Consider the following 15,495-nt stretch of genomic DNA (forward strand, 5'->3'; position numbering starts at 1 on the left):
AAGGGGCAGCAGAAGAAAAAGGACGAAGCCGAGTAAGGGAAGTGGAGGTCCTTGGGCAGGCGAGAAGCATGGCATCAGAGGAGCGGAGAGCCCGAGCGGGGCAATAGTGTGAGATGAGAGAGGAGACCCTTCCAACTCTTGCTATTCTAGGATTCATCTATCCAGCTCCTAAGGGCCACTACATGTTGCAAAATTAATGGGTTTGCCACATCAAAATGCAGAACTCCCTGGAATATGCAAGAGCAATATTTAATGCTATAGGACCTGAGAGGCCAATCACAACTTTGCACAACATGTACATGAAGCATACACCTTGTTAAAAAGAAAAACAGACCTGGCACACTTCCACACCTTACAGGGTACATATCATCTAGAGCAGTGGTTTCCAAAGGGGGCGGTACCGCCCCCTTGGGGGCGGTGGGATTGCATAGGGGGGCGTTAAGAGGCAAGGGGGTGGCAGGGGGGCACTAAGAGGCAAAGGGGCGGAAGGGGGTCACTCGAGGTGGTCTTTGCCAAGAAGCGCCTCTCCAGAAGGTCTTAAAACCCAGGGACATTTTTATGGGAGAAGGTAGTTTGGTCCCAAGCCATGTAGGGGAAGAATCCACACATGTATTAATACCATTTAAGAGTCCTTTTAACGGTGAATTGAAATGTTTCAAAAGCACCAAAACGCTAATGAAGAGACATAGCCTGCTTGGTGTGCCCTGCCACGCCGGCTGCAAAACAGAGGCGTTCGCTCTCTTTTCCCTCCCTCCCTCAGCAAGCCTGGGGCGGGTGCTTTGGATTTTGAATAAATATTAAATTAATTGTTACTGTTTTGAATTTTATCGTTATTATCTTCCTTAGTGGGTCATTGAAAATGGCTATTCTGAATAATGATTTTTATTTATTTATTTATTTATTTATTTATTTATTACATTTCTATGCCGCCCAATAGCCGGAGCTCTCTGGGCGGTTTATAGTGTAGGTTAGGGGGCACTGGGCATGAGTTTGTGGAACCAAGGGGGCAGTGACCTGAAAATGTTTGGGAACCACTGATCTAGAGGAGTGTAGGTGACGTGCTTTTTTAAAATTTGTACAATAGCCACAAGGGTTCTAATTCAGTGGTTCCCAAATTTCTGAATTTTCAAATGTGCCCCCTGTGAAGGAGAGCAGTTAGACTGCACTGGGCAGAGGACAAATGGGTGACGCAGTTGGGAAAGGATAGTTTTAGTTTGGTATTATTATGCACCAATTCTAAATGACAAAGAGCCTTGGGGGCCAGACCACCTGGAGGGGGGAGGAAGGTCAGATAAGTTTGGTATTATTATGTACCAATTCTAAATGTCAAAGAGCCTTGGCACCAGGAAGACCTGTGAGTCATCTCAGAGTCATCTCAGAAGCCAAAGGAGGTGTGAGAGGAAGGTTAGAGGCTGAGGGAGCGGAAGGAGGGCAAGACAAACAGGACAAAAGGTATATAGTTGGGGACCCGCCCCAAACTCCTTGCCTTGTTTTTGCCAAAGGATGTGGAAAGGGGGGGGCAAGGCCCTGCTTATGAGTGAGTAGTCACAGTTAAGATGTTATTGCAGCCTTCCTCAACCTGGGGCGCTCCAGATGTGTTGGACTGCATCTCCCAGAATGCCCCAGCCAGCTGGCTGGGGCATTCTGGGAGATGCAGTCCAACACATCTGGAGCGCCCCAGGTTGAGGAAGGCTGTGTTATTGTTTTACCCGTTACTGGGTTTTTATGTTGTGCACTTTCAAGCTACTTTTAGTTATTCTTCCCATGTATCTACCCTACCTTTAGTCTTCTACCTCACAATTTGTGAGCCCTTTTTGTCTTGGCCTGGGCCCGTGCTAAATCCGGTGGTGCAGGTCACGGAAAGACCTGCTCAACCTTTACACCCCCAAAATATAGACATTTGCAAAATCAGATTTTGCGTGTAGGTTTTGCTGGTTTTTCCGAATGTAAAAGCGGGATTCAAAATGGCAGGCCTCTGAAAACCGACATGGATTTTAAGATCCCATCAGAAAAACAGGCCCTGCCTTGCTTGGGTTCTGGATACCTGAGCACTCGCCTCTCTCCTGTGTCTCGCCATTGGCAGACTCGCTCTCAGGAGCAGGGTGCCCTGATGGTCCCCTGCTACAAATTGGAATGTGCGGGGGCCAGGGCTTTTTCAGTGGCTGGCCCCCGGTTATGGAACAATGTGCCACTGGAGATTCGACAGGCTCCCACTCTCAAAGGCGTTTTTATTTTCACAAGAGTCTGGGGAGGGGGTGGTTTAAATTGGGGTTGAGGGCTTTTAACAGTTTGAAGGTGAGGGTTTTAATGGAATTGCCTTAATGTGGGTTGAGGGTTTTAATGGAATTGTTTTATATGTTATTGTAAAGCGCCTCGATGCCAGAAATGGTGAGGCGGCGCTATAAAAATGCTATAAATAAATAAATAAATCCCAGAGGCAGATTTTTGAGTCCCCAAAGGCACCACGAGAGGGGAAAGAAAGGGGAGCTAGTTTTCAAAACCAGCAAGGAAGATGGGAACGCCGCCCGGTAAAGCAGCAGGGATTTTCAAGACCCCACCAGGCCCTACCTGGAATCATAACGCTGGAGACCTAAGGTGATGCTGTAGGTTACCACTCGCTTCCGGTTGTACAGGCTCACCCCGCTGTACTTCCCTGGGACTCCGAACAGCAGATCTGAGGGAAACAAAAGGGCCACCGTTGAGGCTTGAAAGTGATGTGATGGGGAAGGAAGGAAACACGGTTCTCTGAACTTCCCTGAGAATAACACACACAAATCCAAGCACCCCACTTGAGGATCTGTTTTTATAGCAGCCGTAAGAGGGTTCTTGCTCTCTCGTCTTGCTTGTGAGAAACAGGAGCCTGGGTAGGCCTTTAATTTGGGCCAGTAGGGATCTTCTTACTTTTGTGCCACTGTCATGACCCTCTTCCTGACTTCTGGCACTGCCGAAGGGCCATTCTCCATTGTCTCCTACCCCTGACCAGGCATTTACTTAAGGCAGAGGTTGATCTGGAAGGCACACAGAGGAGAGTCAACTCCATCTCAACCTGGTTTTACCACAGGGGGGGTCATGAAGACAAGGCCTCAAAGCTAATCCCATTGCTCACCTCCTGCCATTCAAGACCTCCTACCTTTGGGGGTAGCTGACGTCTGTAAGGTCTTTGGCTCATGCTGGTGGATGGTTTTAATGATATCGGGATCAGCACTAAAGCGCTCCGGATCATTCTGCCAAAAGTTCCCCGGGGACAGCAGCAGGCAGCCATGTTCAGGAAGCAGGCCTCGAAGCTTCTTCAAGTTGGGCAAGAGATCTGTTACCTGAAGGCAGATCTCTTCCAAGCTCTTGGTACTGGAGCTGAGAAGAAACCAAGAGCAGCAGCGTATCACAGTGTGTATCACAGACGGGCAAACCAGAAAGGAACATCACAGTTTCACTGCTGATCCCTCGCAGTGATTCATCAGTTGGCACAGAAGACATTTTCATCCGTTCCCTAAAGTGGCAATTTCATAGAATCATAGAATAGCAGAGTTGGAAGGGGCCTACAAGGCCATCTAGTCCAACCCCCTGCTCAGTGCAGGAATCCACCCTAAAGCATCCCTGACGGATGGTTGTCCAGCTGCCTCTTGAAGGCCTCTAGTGTGGGAGAGCCCACAACCTCCCTAGGGAACTGATTCCATTGTCGTACTGCTCTAACAGTCAGGAAGTTTTTCCTGATGTCCAGCTGGAATCTGGCTTCCTTTAACTTGAGGCCGTTATTCCGTGTCCTGCACTCTGGGAGGATCGAGAAGAGATCCTGGTGTTATCATGTCTCCCCTCCATCTTCTCTTCTCCAGGCTAAACATGCCCAGTTTATTCAGTCTCTCCTCATAAGGCTTTATTTCCAGGCCCCTGATCATCCTGGTTGCCCTCCTCTGAACACGCTCCAGCTTGTCTGCGTCCTTCTTGAATTGTGGAGCCCAGAACTGGACGCACCCCTCTGAGCTACGGAACACTTATACATATGGGTCAGGCTGGCTTGGGCTTATACATGTACTGCTAAAGGATACATCTTTGTATCTTTCTCTTATATAAGGGCCCTTAAAGGTGTCTTAGAACTACACACATACTGTGATCTCTGCTCTGGTCTGGTTCTGTTTGGGGGGGGGGATCTCCCACCCTCCTGCCCTCTCCCCCACTTCAAAACACCTCCACCAAAATAATTTTTCAGGGAAAAGGTACATATTTCCATATGTGGTGGACTTGTGAAGCTATTCAGAGGTTTTGGCAAATAGTATTTAAAAGAGATAAATGATATAATGGGATGGACGTTAAAGATAGGGCCAAGGACAGCACTGTTATCAATATATGAAGAGGATAAATGTACGCAAAATAGTAAAGAGTTCATAAACAATTTATTAACTGCAGCTAGATTAATCATTGCCAGGAATTGGAAGGAACAAAGGGATTATCAAATAGAAGAATGGTATAAAGAAGTCTGGGATATAGCTGTTAACGACAGACTCGCGAGTAGTGCTGAGGCGAAATGACTTTGATGAGATTTGGAGACCATTTATCAAATTTGTATTAGGAAAAGGGAAAGGGAGTAAACCATCCCAGGATACATTACAATTTTGGAAAGGAGAATAACGGTCCCGGAGGGTGGGGTGCACGAGATATTATCTTATTATTTTAATAAGTTCTTTTTAAAAATTTCATTATTGTGGTATATTGAGTTGATGTAGCGGGATTATTGCATGTGTTATAAAATTGAAATAAAAATTGTTAAAATAATAATAATAATGATAATTTTTCATTCCTTTTGCTGTGAACCTGCCACCACTGCCTCTTGCATCATGAACCCTGCTGTCCTCAAGTTCCCAGCCCTTACATTTTAGGTACACCACCTCTTCCACGCCTTTCTGTTTCCCTTTCTCGCTAACTCTGCTCCGCAGACAAGCAAAACTAACTCTCCCGTCCTCTGGGCAGTAAACACGTTGTCCAGAGGCAAGGGATGACAACACCGGCCCAGGAGAGCCTGCTTCGCCCTAGACTCAGAGGCTCTGAGCAGCTTCAACTACAGGTGGCCTGTCTAAAGAGGTGCAAGTCTGCAATGCAGCTTACTGGGCTAGAGATTCCGAAAAGAGGAAGCCCCGCTGCTTTAGGAAGCATTAAATACATAAAATTAACTTCACCTCTAAGAGTTTGCATCAGCCAAAGAGACCAGACATGTGGACTGCTCGAATAGGAAGTGAGGGGTGTGCATCTGAGTGTACAGAGGCCATCAGTGGGGGAGGAATCATAGAATACAAGGCCAACTACAAGGCCATCGAGTCCAACCCCCTGCTCAATGCAGGAATCCACCCTGAAGCATCCCTGACAGAGGGTTGTCCAGCTGCCTCTTGAAGGCCTCTAGTGTGGGAGAGCCCACAAGCAGCAGCCAGGCCCCTCTCCATCGTGCCTGGGTCCAGCTCCAGCTGAGAGCCCCCTCCCTCCTGCTGCCAACTGTCACTGCTGAACTTTGCAACCAAGAATGTAGTGCCTGAATTTGCTTTCCTTTCCCCCCTCCTCCTCCTCCCTCCCAATCCCCTTTCCTTTTGCGTCATGTCTTTTAGATTGTAAGCCTGTGGGCAGGGTCTGTCAAGAAATATTTTTGTAAGCCGCCATGAGAGCCTTTTTTGGCTGAACAGTGGGATAAAAATGCTTAAATAAATAAATAAATAACTCTCTGTGTACCAGACACAAGGGCAGGCACAGACGTCGCACACAGTGCCAAAGCTATCAGGGCTTTTTGAGTTAAGGCCCCATAGTGTTGATGGCTTCGTAAAAGGCACGCTGGCTCCCTGCTGCGCCAGATCGTCCAGATCAATGTACTCAAAGTCAACAGGACCAAGCCATGCGACTTTTCTGCCATCCAGGAAGCTGAAGTAGAGCCGGTTCTTTTTACATAAGATACACTGATGCAAAGCCGCATTGTGGTATAAGCAACAACCTTTGGTGAGCACATTTGAGGACAGGCGGTCAATCAATTTTACCGGGTGCACAAAGCCAAATTCTATCCTCCCGCAAGGGAATTTGGGTTCTGTACTGCAACCTTCCCTAACATGGTGCCCTCCGGATGAGTTGACTGAGGTACGGTGGGCGGCGGCGGCCGACACATGCGATGGCCACCAAGTTGGGGGAAGGCTGCAGCAGTAGATTGTGCCTATTAAGTGTAATTTGTAAATATATAGACCCAGGGCACGGAGACTGGGGATTAGGGGATATCAGAGATTCACAGCTTGGGGAAAGGGAGCTGGGCACAGGGGCGGGGACTCAGCTTCTCACAGAATCATAGAATAGTAGAGTTGGAAGGGGCCTCTAAGGCCATCGAGTCCAACCCCCCCACTCACTGTAGGACTCTACCTTAAAGCCTTCCTGACAGAGGGCTGTCCAGCTGCCTCTCGAATGCCTCTAGTGTGGGAGAGCCCACCACCTCCCTAGGTCACTGGTAACGTTGTTGTACTGCTGTAACAGTCAGGAAGTTTTTCCTGATGTCCAGCCGGAATCTGGCCTCCTGTAACTTGAGCCCCTTATTCCGTGTCCTGCACTCTGGGATGATCAAGAAGAGATCCTGGCCCTCCTCTGTGTCACAATCTATCAAGTCCTTGAAGGGTGCTATCATGTCTCCCCTCAATCTTCTCTTCTCAGGGCTAAACATGCCCCGTTCTTTCAGACTCTCTGCATAGGGCTTTGTTTCCAGACCCCCTAGTCGTCCTGGTTCTGACCAACAGAAGATCTCCGCAGAGACATTGATCATGGCTTCCTCTTAAATGCCCCTCTTTGATTTTAGACGGTTTCTCTAAATTATGTATATACTTTTATTGTTTTGTTTAAGCCTTTCTTTTTTTTAAAAAAAGGTTGTATTTTATTGTTTTTATCGAAAATTGCCTTGAGAAGTCATTAAGTGGAAGGGGAAAACCAAAAACCATTAAATAATTACCATAAATAAATAAAAACCAGGAAATCAGCAAGTTTCGTGATGCTGAATTCTGCACCTGGTATTGGGTTCTCTACTAGCAGGGATGGAAAAACTTCACGAGTGGAACAAATACAACCCTGCATGTAAGCATCTGCCTGTACATGAAGTGCTATTTTGCCATCCTGATAGGAGGGCCAGACGTCAAGATTTCTTTCCCTCTTAGCCTTTCAAAACACCCAATAACCAGACTTAACAAAATAAGATAAACACAAAGCAAATGGTGAGCGAGCGGGTCTGTGTTCATCTCTTCCACCTACCCATCTCGCAGGGCGTGGTTTCGGAGTTCCTCCACGAGCTCGAAGACACGGGACAGTGGCGACCGAAAAACATCAACAGCCAGGAATGTCTTGGGCCATGGAGAGACAGTGGCTTTCACCAGGACCTGCTGGATGTAGGCAACAGGAGCACCAGTGTACTGGGAAAGAGAAACACACACACACACATTATTCTCAGGAGACTGAAGTTGCAGCGGAGAGTCCACAGACATGGGGCTCCAGCCCCTTCCCACACAGTAAAAGGGAGCCCTTCTTCACACAGCGCAGAGTTAAATTATGGAACTCACTACCACAAGATGTATTGATGGCCACCCATTTGGATGGCTTTAAAAGGGGGTTGGATAAATCCTTGGAGAAGGTGATCCATGGCTACTAGTTCTGATGGCGATGTGCAACCCCCAGTATCCAAGGCATTAAGCCTATACATACCGGTTGCTGGGGAACATGGGTGGTAGGGTGCAGTTGCACCATGTCCTGCTTGTTGGTCCCTGGTCGACAGCTGCTTGGCCACTGTGAGAACATTGTGCTGGAGTATCATAGAATCATAGAATAGCAGAGTTGGAAGGGGCCTACAAGGCCATCGAGTCCAACCCCCTGCTCAATGCAGGAATCCACCCTAAAGCATCCCTGACAGAGGGTTGTCCAGCTGCCTCTTGAAGGCCTCTAGTGTGGGAGAGCCCACCACCTCCCTAGGTAACTGATTCCATTGTTGTACTGCTCTAACAGTGAGGAAGTTTTTCCTGATGTCCAGCTGGAATCTGGCTTCCTTTAACTTGAGCCCGTTATTCCGTGTCCTGCACTCTGGGGGGATCGAGAAGAGATCCTGGCCCTCCTCTGTGGGACAACCTTTCAAGTATTTGAAGAGTGCTATCATGTCTCCCCTCCATCTTCTCTTCTCCAGGCTAAACAGGTCCAGTTCTTTCAGTCTCTCTTCATAGGGCTTTGTTTCCAGACCCCTGATCATCCTGGTTGCTCTCCTCTGAACACGCTCCAGCTTGTCTGCGTCCTTCTTGAATTGTGGAGCCCAGAACTGGACGCAATACTCTAGAGGAGGCCTAACCAGGGCCGAGTAAATGGACCCTGGGTCAGATCCAGCATCAGGGCTCTTCTGATGTTCTTATGTTATGTTCTAATGACTTAAAGACCTTTAATCTAGACTCTCCAGGCCATAGCTCAGTGGTAAAATGCACGATTTGCACACAGAGGAGCCCAGATTAGACACCCGGCATCTCCAGGTAAAACAGGGGTGGGCAACTGTGGAGGGGTGTGTGTGCAGCCGCCGCAACAACCAGAAGTGGCACAGGCCTTGTTTCCTAGCCGGATGGGCACAACAGCTCTACTTCTCCTTTTCATCTTCATCAAGTGAGGCTGTGGATGTGCTGAACCGGTGCCTGGCTGTGACAATCGACTGGATGAGGGCTAAGAAACTGAAGCTCAATCCAGACAAGACTGAGATGCTGCTGGTGGGTGGTTCTTCTGGCCAGATGGAGGGTGTTCAACCAGTTCTGGGTGGGGTTGCACTCCCCGAAGGAGCAGGTTCGTAGCTTGGGGGTTCTCCTAGAACCATCTCTGTCACTTGAGGCTCAGACGGCCTCGTGGCACGGAGTGCTTTCTACCAACTCCGGTTGGTGGCCCAGCTAAGCCCGTCTGGACAGGGATAACCTAGCTTCAGTTGTCCACACTCTGGTAACCTCCAAATTAGATTACTGCAATGCCCTCTACATGGGGCAGCCTTTGAAGACGGTTCGGAAGCTGCAGCTTGTGCAAAATGCGGCGGCCAGATTGATAGCTGGTGCAGGGAGGTCTGAGCATATAACACCGATTCTGGCCCGCTTGCATTGGCTGCCTATATGTTTCCGAGCCCAATTCAAGGTGCTGGTTTTAACCTATAAAGCCCTACATGGCTTGGGACCGCAATACCTGACAGTACGCCTCTCCCGACATGAACCTACCCATACACTGCACTCAATATCTAAGGTCCTCCTCCGAGTGCCTACTCCAAGGGAAGCTCGGAGGATGGCATCAAGGGAGAGGGCCTTTTCGGTGGTGGCCCCCCGACTGTGGAATGATCTCCCCAATGAGGCTCACCTGGCGCCAACATGGTTATCTTTCAGGCGCCAAGTCAAGACTTTCCTCTTCTCCCAGGCATTTAAAGGCATTGAACGCGAAGTTTGTTTTTCAATGGACCCCAGTATTGTTGTTTAAATGGATGCTGCTGTTTTTATACTGTTTTCATGTCCCTGATGGTTTTTAAATTTTGTATATTTTTAATGTTTACTGTTTTAACTTTTGTGAACCGCCCAGAGAGCTTCGGCTGTGGGGCAGTATATAAATGTAATCAAATAAATAAATAATAATTAAACAGCTGTTTAACAGACGAGGGGGAGAGGATTCAGCTGGGAAACAAGGCACTCGCTCCCCGTGCGCCAGAATGGCTGGGAATCCTGTGGAGGCTGCACTGTGGAGGCCGGGGTCCCCACAGCCTACAACTGCCCACACCTTTAAAAAGAAAAAGGTGGCTAGGGGAGGGCAGGGGACTGTTGTGGGGTAGCTGACAGCATAAAAAAAGTGGTGGTGATTGCGGTCTTGGAAAGGCGTACTGGAGGTGGGTAGTGAGGAGGGGTTTGACGGAGGAGAGAGAAGTGGCTGAATGGACAGAGCAGGGGGACCTGGTCCACAGATCAAGGGCACTGTGGGAGAAAGGCCCAAAGTCAGGAGGAGGAGGAGGCTTTAGGGTGGATTCCTGCATTGAGCAGGGGGCTGGACTCGATGGCCTTGTAGGCCCCTTCCAACTCTGCGATTCTAGGATTCTATGAGGAGGAAGCATGAGGGCTACGCTGTGCCTTAGGAATGCAAACTACAAGCACAAGCAATGCAGACAAACAGATGAAAAGGGCACAATGGAGAAAGAAGCAACACCGGCTCCCAGTGGCTGCTGAGGGGCGCCTGGCTCCTCCCACATGTGGCCCAAGGAGGTCGTACCCAGTCAGGCCTCTCGCTGGGCTCTCCTTGCTGGTGGGCCGGGTAGGCCGGAGGTTGCGAATAGTCCTTTGCAGGGGTGGTGTATTCCACGGGACCCGTGCCAGGCAATGGGAGCTTTAACAACGGATAGCTGCAAGGCAGAAAACAGAACACGATTTTAAAGGCAAGCTGCCCCCCAAGTTCTGAAATCGTAAGAGTGGCCCAAAGGCTTTCTCAGTTGCTTCCTCACACGGAAAGCACGCCTGAGAAAGGCAGGGAGAGAGGCGGCAATCATCTGCAGGTCACTTTAACAGACACTTCTGCCTGATGGGTGCTGGGAGTTGTAGTCCAACACAACAGGAGGGTACCAGGTTGAGGGAAAGCAAACAGTGTGACTGAAGCCTGTTTAATTAACCTGGAGAATAGGGACTTCCGTGACCCTCTTTCTCCTCTATCCCTGCCACGGACACAATTCCTTCAGGCTTCAACAGCCGTGGTAGCTACGAGGGCAATTTGAACTGCTAAATCAGCTTGAGAAAGGAGCTTTTCTATTTAAAAGAACATTAATGCTGGTTGCCGCTCTCAATCCCTGCCCTCGTGCTTCTTTCCCTGCAATGGTTTTTTCCGTCTGCCAAGTCCTAACGTAAGGTCACAATTCTGTTTATTAGCAACCAACACCGTCTCACAACATTCATAGCAAACATTTCATTACAGCAGATGCTGTTGCTGTAACACACACAGCCCAGCCCTGGAAATACACCCCAGGCCTAGAGAAATGCAAAGAGGACAGGAAAATATTTAAACGAAAGAAAACATTTCTCCCCCTTTGTACAAAAAGGGAACACAAATCCTCCACAAGTTTAGAGCTTTACCAGCCAGCTAGGACTACATAGAATGAAAGCCAAGTTACTTTGTCTGCATATAAATATTCTAAATAAATAAATTACTTGCATGATAGACTTCCTAGCCTAAAGCTGCAGTTCAGTTCTTTTCAAATGTCTTGCTAACCCAAGCCGAAGTTTCAAACCCAGAAGTATTGCACTCCCCCTAAAGGATCGGGTCTGTAGTTTGGGGGTGCTCTTGGCTCCAGAACTGTCACTTGAGGCTCAGGTGAACTCAGTGGCAAAGAGCACCTTTTATCAGCTTAGGCTGATATACCAACTACGCCCTTATCTGGATGGAGATAGCCTAGCTAGTTATCCATGCTCTGATAACCTCTCGTTTGGATTACTGCAATGCGTTATACGTGGGGCTGCCTTTGAAAACGGTCCGGAAGCTTCAGCTGGTACAAAACAGGGCAGCCCGTTTACTAACAGGGACTGGCCGGCGAGATCACATTACGCCAGTCCTTTTACAACTTCATTGGCTGCCAGTCCAGGTCCGGGCCCGATTCAAAGTGCTGGTATTAACATTCAAAGCCCTAAACGGCTTGGGGCCAGGCTATCTGAAGGAACGCCTCCTCCCATATGTACCTGCCCGGACCCTAAGGTCATCTTCAGGGGTTCTTCTCTGTGAGCCACTGCCAAAAGAAGTGAGGCAAGTGGCTACCAGGAGGAGGGCCTTCTCTGCTGTGGCACCCCGGCTGTGGAATGAGCTCCCTAAAGAGGTTTGCTTGGCACCTACACTATACTCTTTTAGACGCCAGGTAAAGACCTTTTTATTCTCTCAGCATTTTAACAGTGTATCAAGTTAATTTTAACTTTACTGTTTTAAATTTGTATTTTAAATTGGTATTAATTTCTGCATTGCTGCTTGATTTTATCCTGGCTGTGTTTTTATATTGTATTTCATATTATGCTTTTATACTGTTTGTTTTATATGTTGAATGGTTTCTATGGTTTTAGTTTTTGTAAACTGCCCAGAGAGCTTCAGCTACTGGGCAGTATAAAAATGCAATAAATAAATTTAAAAAGTTGGAATTGCCCTGGACGTATATTTTAATACAAATCTACCTGCAATTTTAAACATTGCCCAGGCTCAGAGAATTTAAAATACATACAATCTTTGGCTGCCCTCCTCTTGGGGTCCTTTTCTCCCACAGCATCAGCTAACGCCATATGGTTATCCCATATAGATTTGCGCCCTTAGGGCAAGCATCACCAGAATGCAGAGTGAGACCAAGAGGTGATATAGCCCTTTATTAAAATCTGGAGCAATGGTGCCAGGCAGAGTGTCCAAGATCCGCAAATCACCAGACAATGAGACAGCTTTGACAGATGTATGCTCTGCTCTGGGGTCAGTGGAATCGCAAGTGTTACGAACTCACCAGTGAGAGCACTTTTAAGGAGCCACAGGAAGGCTTGTGTGGTGTTTGAGGCTATAAGCGTAGCTATGGGCAACCCCCTACACAGGAGGCTTTCGGACAAGGGTTTTATCCCGCCCTCAGCCTGCCTCACTGACAGAATTTCATGGGGGTCCAAACAACGTCGCCTTCGCTCATAACCTTCCAGTGCCTTGCCGTCATTTCTTCCATCTTTTTCCTTCCCATGGAAAATCCATTAAGGAAGAAAAGACGGAAGAGCTGCACAAGGGCCTTCTGATGGTTAGTGCTAGGAGGCCTCCGCCTGGAAGCACCCCCAGACAACTTTGCTGCCCTGCCATCCAGACCTGTAGCTGACACAGGCTCACCCTGTGATGTTTCCCGTACTAGCACCATATCTGATGACTACTTGCTTATCGAATGACTTACGTGTTTGAGGATTTACAGGGTGTAATTATCCATAGTGCAAAGAACCGGTGGGTCTTGCTTAACCGGGCCCCTTAAGAATCTGTTGAACTCTCTCTCAGCCTGATAACTGAGCATAAGGTGGGATCTGTGGTGAGATACTGGCTTCATTTTCAAGCGAGATCCCTCCCCCTGAACGCCTCTGAGTAACGAGTAATTTAAACAACCATAAGAAAAGAGCGGGTATTTCCCCAAGGGCTTCTGGATGTCAGGTCTGAGGCGGCTGGTAAAGCTTTACAGCACGTAAAAGATGGAAATGGCTGTGTTTGAGCAAGCCACAAAGAGGATCTCGTTACGCCGAAGGAAGAAATGGATCAGAAGGCAGCAGACCTTTGCAAGCAAGAAGGGGACAGCAATCGACTGTCAAGATCTGGTTTCGCTGAGGGCATCCTTGAAGACAGGAGAGAGACAATGCAGCCAAGCTGCCCTGCAAGTTCCCTTCTCCTCATAAGAGGGGGGAATCAATTGGCTTACAACAACTTGCCCTGAGCCTTCAGGTGGAAGGTGGCCAATGTTTTTAACCAGGGGCACAGAACTTCTTTCAGCCAGAGGACAGAATGCCATTTCGGAGACGTTCTCGGGGCCCAGTCGTGAGTAGGGCCGAAGGCAAAAAGGGCAGGGCCAAAACACCAAAGCCATCTCCACATTTTAGGACAAACCTCTTACTGCCAGTAACTGAACCTCAGGAGAGGCATCTCAACCATGTAGAACACTGGGGGGCGGGGAGAGATGGCACAAAGGACAGGAAACCACTAAAATGAACAGGGGTTGGGGGGAAAGGGGTGTGAACATCTGGAATACCTGGAGGGCTGGATGTGGCCCCAGGCTTACGGTTCTACACCCATGTTTAACACTGGGTTTAAATTTGAACACACACACACACACACACACACACACACACACACACACCAGTGTGGCCAACAAGACAACAAGCCGCACTGCAACGAATACTGTAGAGAGGGGTCCTTACCAGCAGGCCAGAACACAGATGCCAGTGAAGACGATGATGGGGATGGGATAGGAAGCACACAGCAACCCGTGGTTGTAGAACGCCCGTGATATCTTCTCACGCAGTCTGTCAGTCAATGTCATCCTCAGCTGCCCATCAGCTAGCTGCCATCCCGGAATGCGTCAGCGGGGCGCCGGTGGGAGTCTCTCATGAGCGGCACTTCAGAAAAAGCACTCCAGGCCAGACAGAATTCTGGAATAAAGAGGGGTGGGGTGGGGGGAGAAGGCAGTGGCTGGTGAGCGCGTGAGAGAAACAGGCAAACAGCCACCAGGCCTGGCTTTCCTTAGGGATTGCTGCTTCCCACGTTTCCAGGGCAATCCTATATATGTGTACTCAGTACGTTCAGTGAGATCTACCTGCGCAAGGAATGACTGCAGCCAAGGAATACTCCCACAAGGCACTCCCACGCCTGAACATGGAACACTAGGGAAACATGTGTGTCTCGACATAGCCCAGGCTTTCCCAAGCTACTGCCCTCCAGGTGTTTCAGGCTACAACTCCCAGCATCCCCAGCCACAAGCCAAGCTAGCTGGGGCTGCTGGGAATTGAAGTAAAAAATATCTAGAGGGCACCAGCTTGGGGAAGGCTGGCATAACCTCCTCATTCTCAGAAACGGGAATTGAACATGCTTGTACTACATTTTAGGTAGAAACCTGACCAGCAAACAAAAGTCCAGTGACTTAAAATGGAAGGTGGTACTGAGATGCAGGCAAGTCTCTCAGTCCAGACATAGATGCATGGATCCATTCGGCAAAGAACATATAAACATCAATGTATAGAAGAGAGGTAGAGAGCACTGTGGGCTAATTTTTACGAAAATATTTGAAGGCTTCACTAAGGGTCATTTGGTGTGTTTCTTCCTCTCTTCTCTGCACACACACACCGGCTGGCTGCCTCTCCAGGCCTTCATCTTTCCTTCTTCATTCCAGCTGGAGATTTCCTGTTTATCTCCTTGTTGTGTAAATGGAGGCATAAGTGGTGTTTAGACATGCTTGTTTTTTTGAAAAAGGAGAAACTGAAGCCTGCCGCAAACGCTGAAGGATGTGAGGCAGTACAGGAATTCCATGTGTTCCCCAACGCCATGCTCTGGGGGACAACAGAAGAGGGCCACCAGGCAGGTCTGGCTGCCTGCGTGGTGCTGCCTGACCTCTATTGAAGCTCCCAGGGTCAGAGCAACGAAGGGACGCTGCTTTGCCATCCCCTGTGATTGACTGCTGTGCTTCGACTTGGCCTTGCGTTGTTCCCCCTCCCTCCGACTTTGCAGGATGCTCCTGGGAGCTGGGGTCGTCAGAGGAATAAAAGGAAGGACATCGTGCTGTCCGGCTCTTATCACAATTGTTTCCAACCTTGAATGGAACGAACTGACCCTCAGCCGTAACAAACATAGCCTTGGGATGCCAACCCAAAGCAAAAGGGGAGGCAAAATGGTGACTGGGAAGATAAGGAAGGCTTGCCAAGGATTCCAGGAGGAAACCGCCTGCCTCAGTCCCTCGTGGGAAGGCATTAGAACGGCTCAGAGGTTCTCTAGCAT

The 15,495-nt window shown here is 48.8% G+C and overlaps 1 protein-coding gene across 1 annotated transcript in view; it reads right to left on the reverse strand.

The window, feature by feature from the left end:
• The window catches only part of SCAP (SREBF chaperone), a 45,385-nt gene extending 31,234 nt beyond the window's left edge, over nucleotides 1–14,151 (reverse strand). The window contains exons 1-5 of the mRNA XM_063122228.1: nucleotides 13,926–14,151; nucleotides 10,252–10,381; nucleotides 7,252–7,409; nucleotides 3,131–3,351; nucleotides 2,569–2,674 (exon numbers count right to left, since the gene is read on the reverse strand). Coding sequence (XP_062978298.1) covers nucleotides 2,569–2,674; nucleotides 3,131–3,351; nucleotides 7,252–7,409; nucleotides 10,252–10,381; nucleotides 13,926–14,047 — 737 coding nt within the window. The 5' untranslated portion in view covers nucleotides 14,048–14,151. The remainder of the gene's footprint in view (nucleotides 1–2,568; nucleotides 2,675–3,130; nucleotides 3,352–7,251; nucleotides 7,410–10,251; nucleotides 10,382–13,925) is intronic.
• Nucleotides 14,152–15,495: the final 1,344 nt, after the last annotated feature.

The sequence above is a fragment of the Elgaria multicarinata genome, chromosome 1, assembly GCF_023053635.1.
Source record: "Elgaria multicarinata webbii isolate HBS135686 ecotype San Diego chromosome 1, rElgMul1.1.pri, whole genome shotgun sequence".
Taxonomy (NCBI): domain Eukaryota; kingdom Metazoa; phylum Chordata; class Lepidosauria; order Squamata; family Anguidae; genus Elgaria; species Elgaria multicarinata.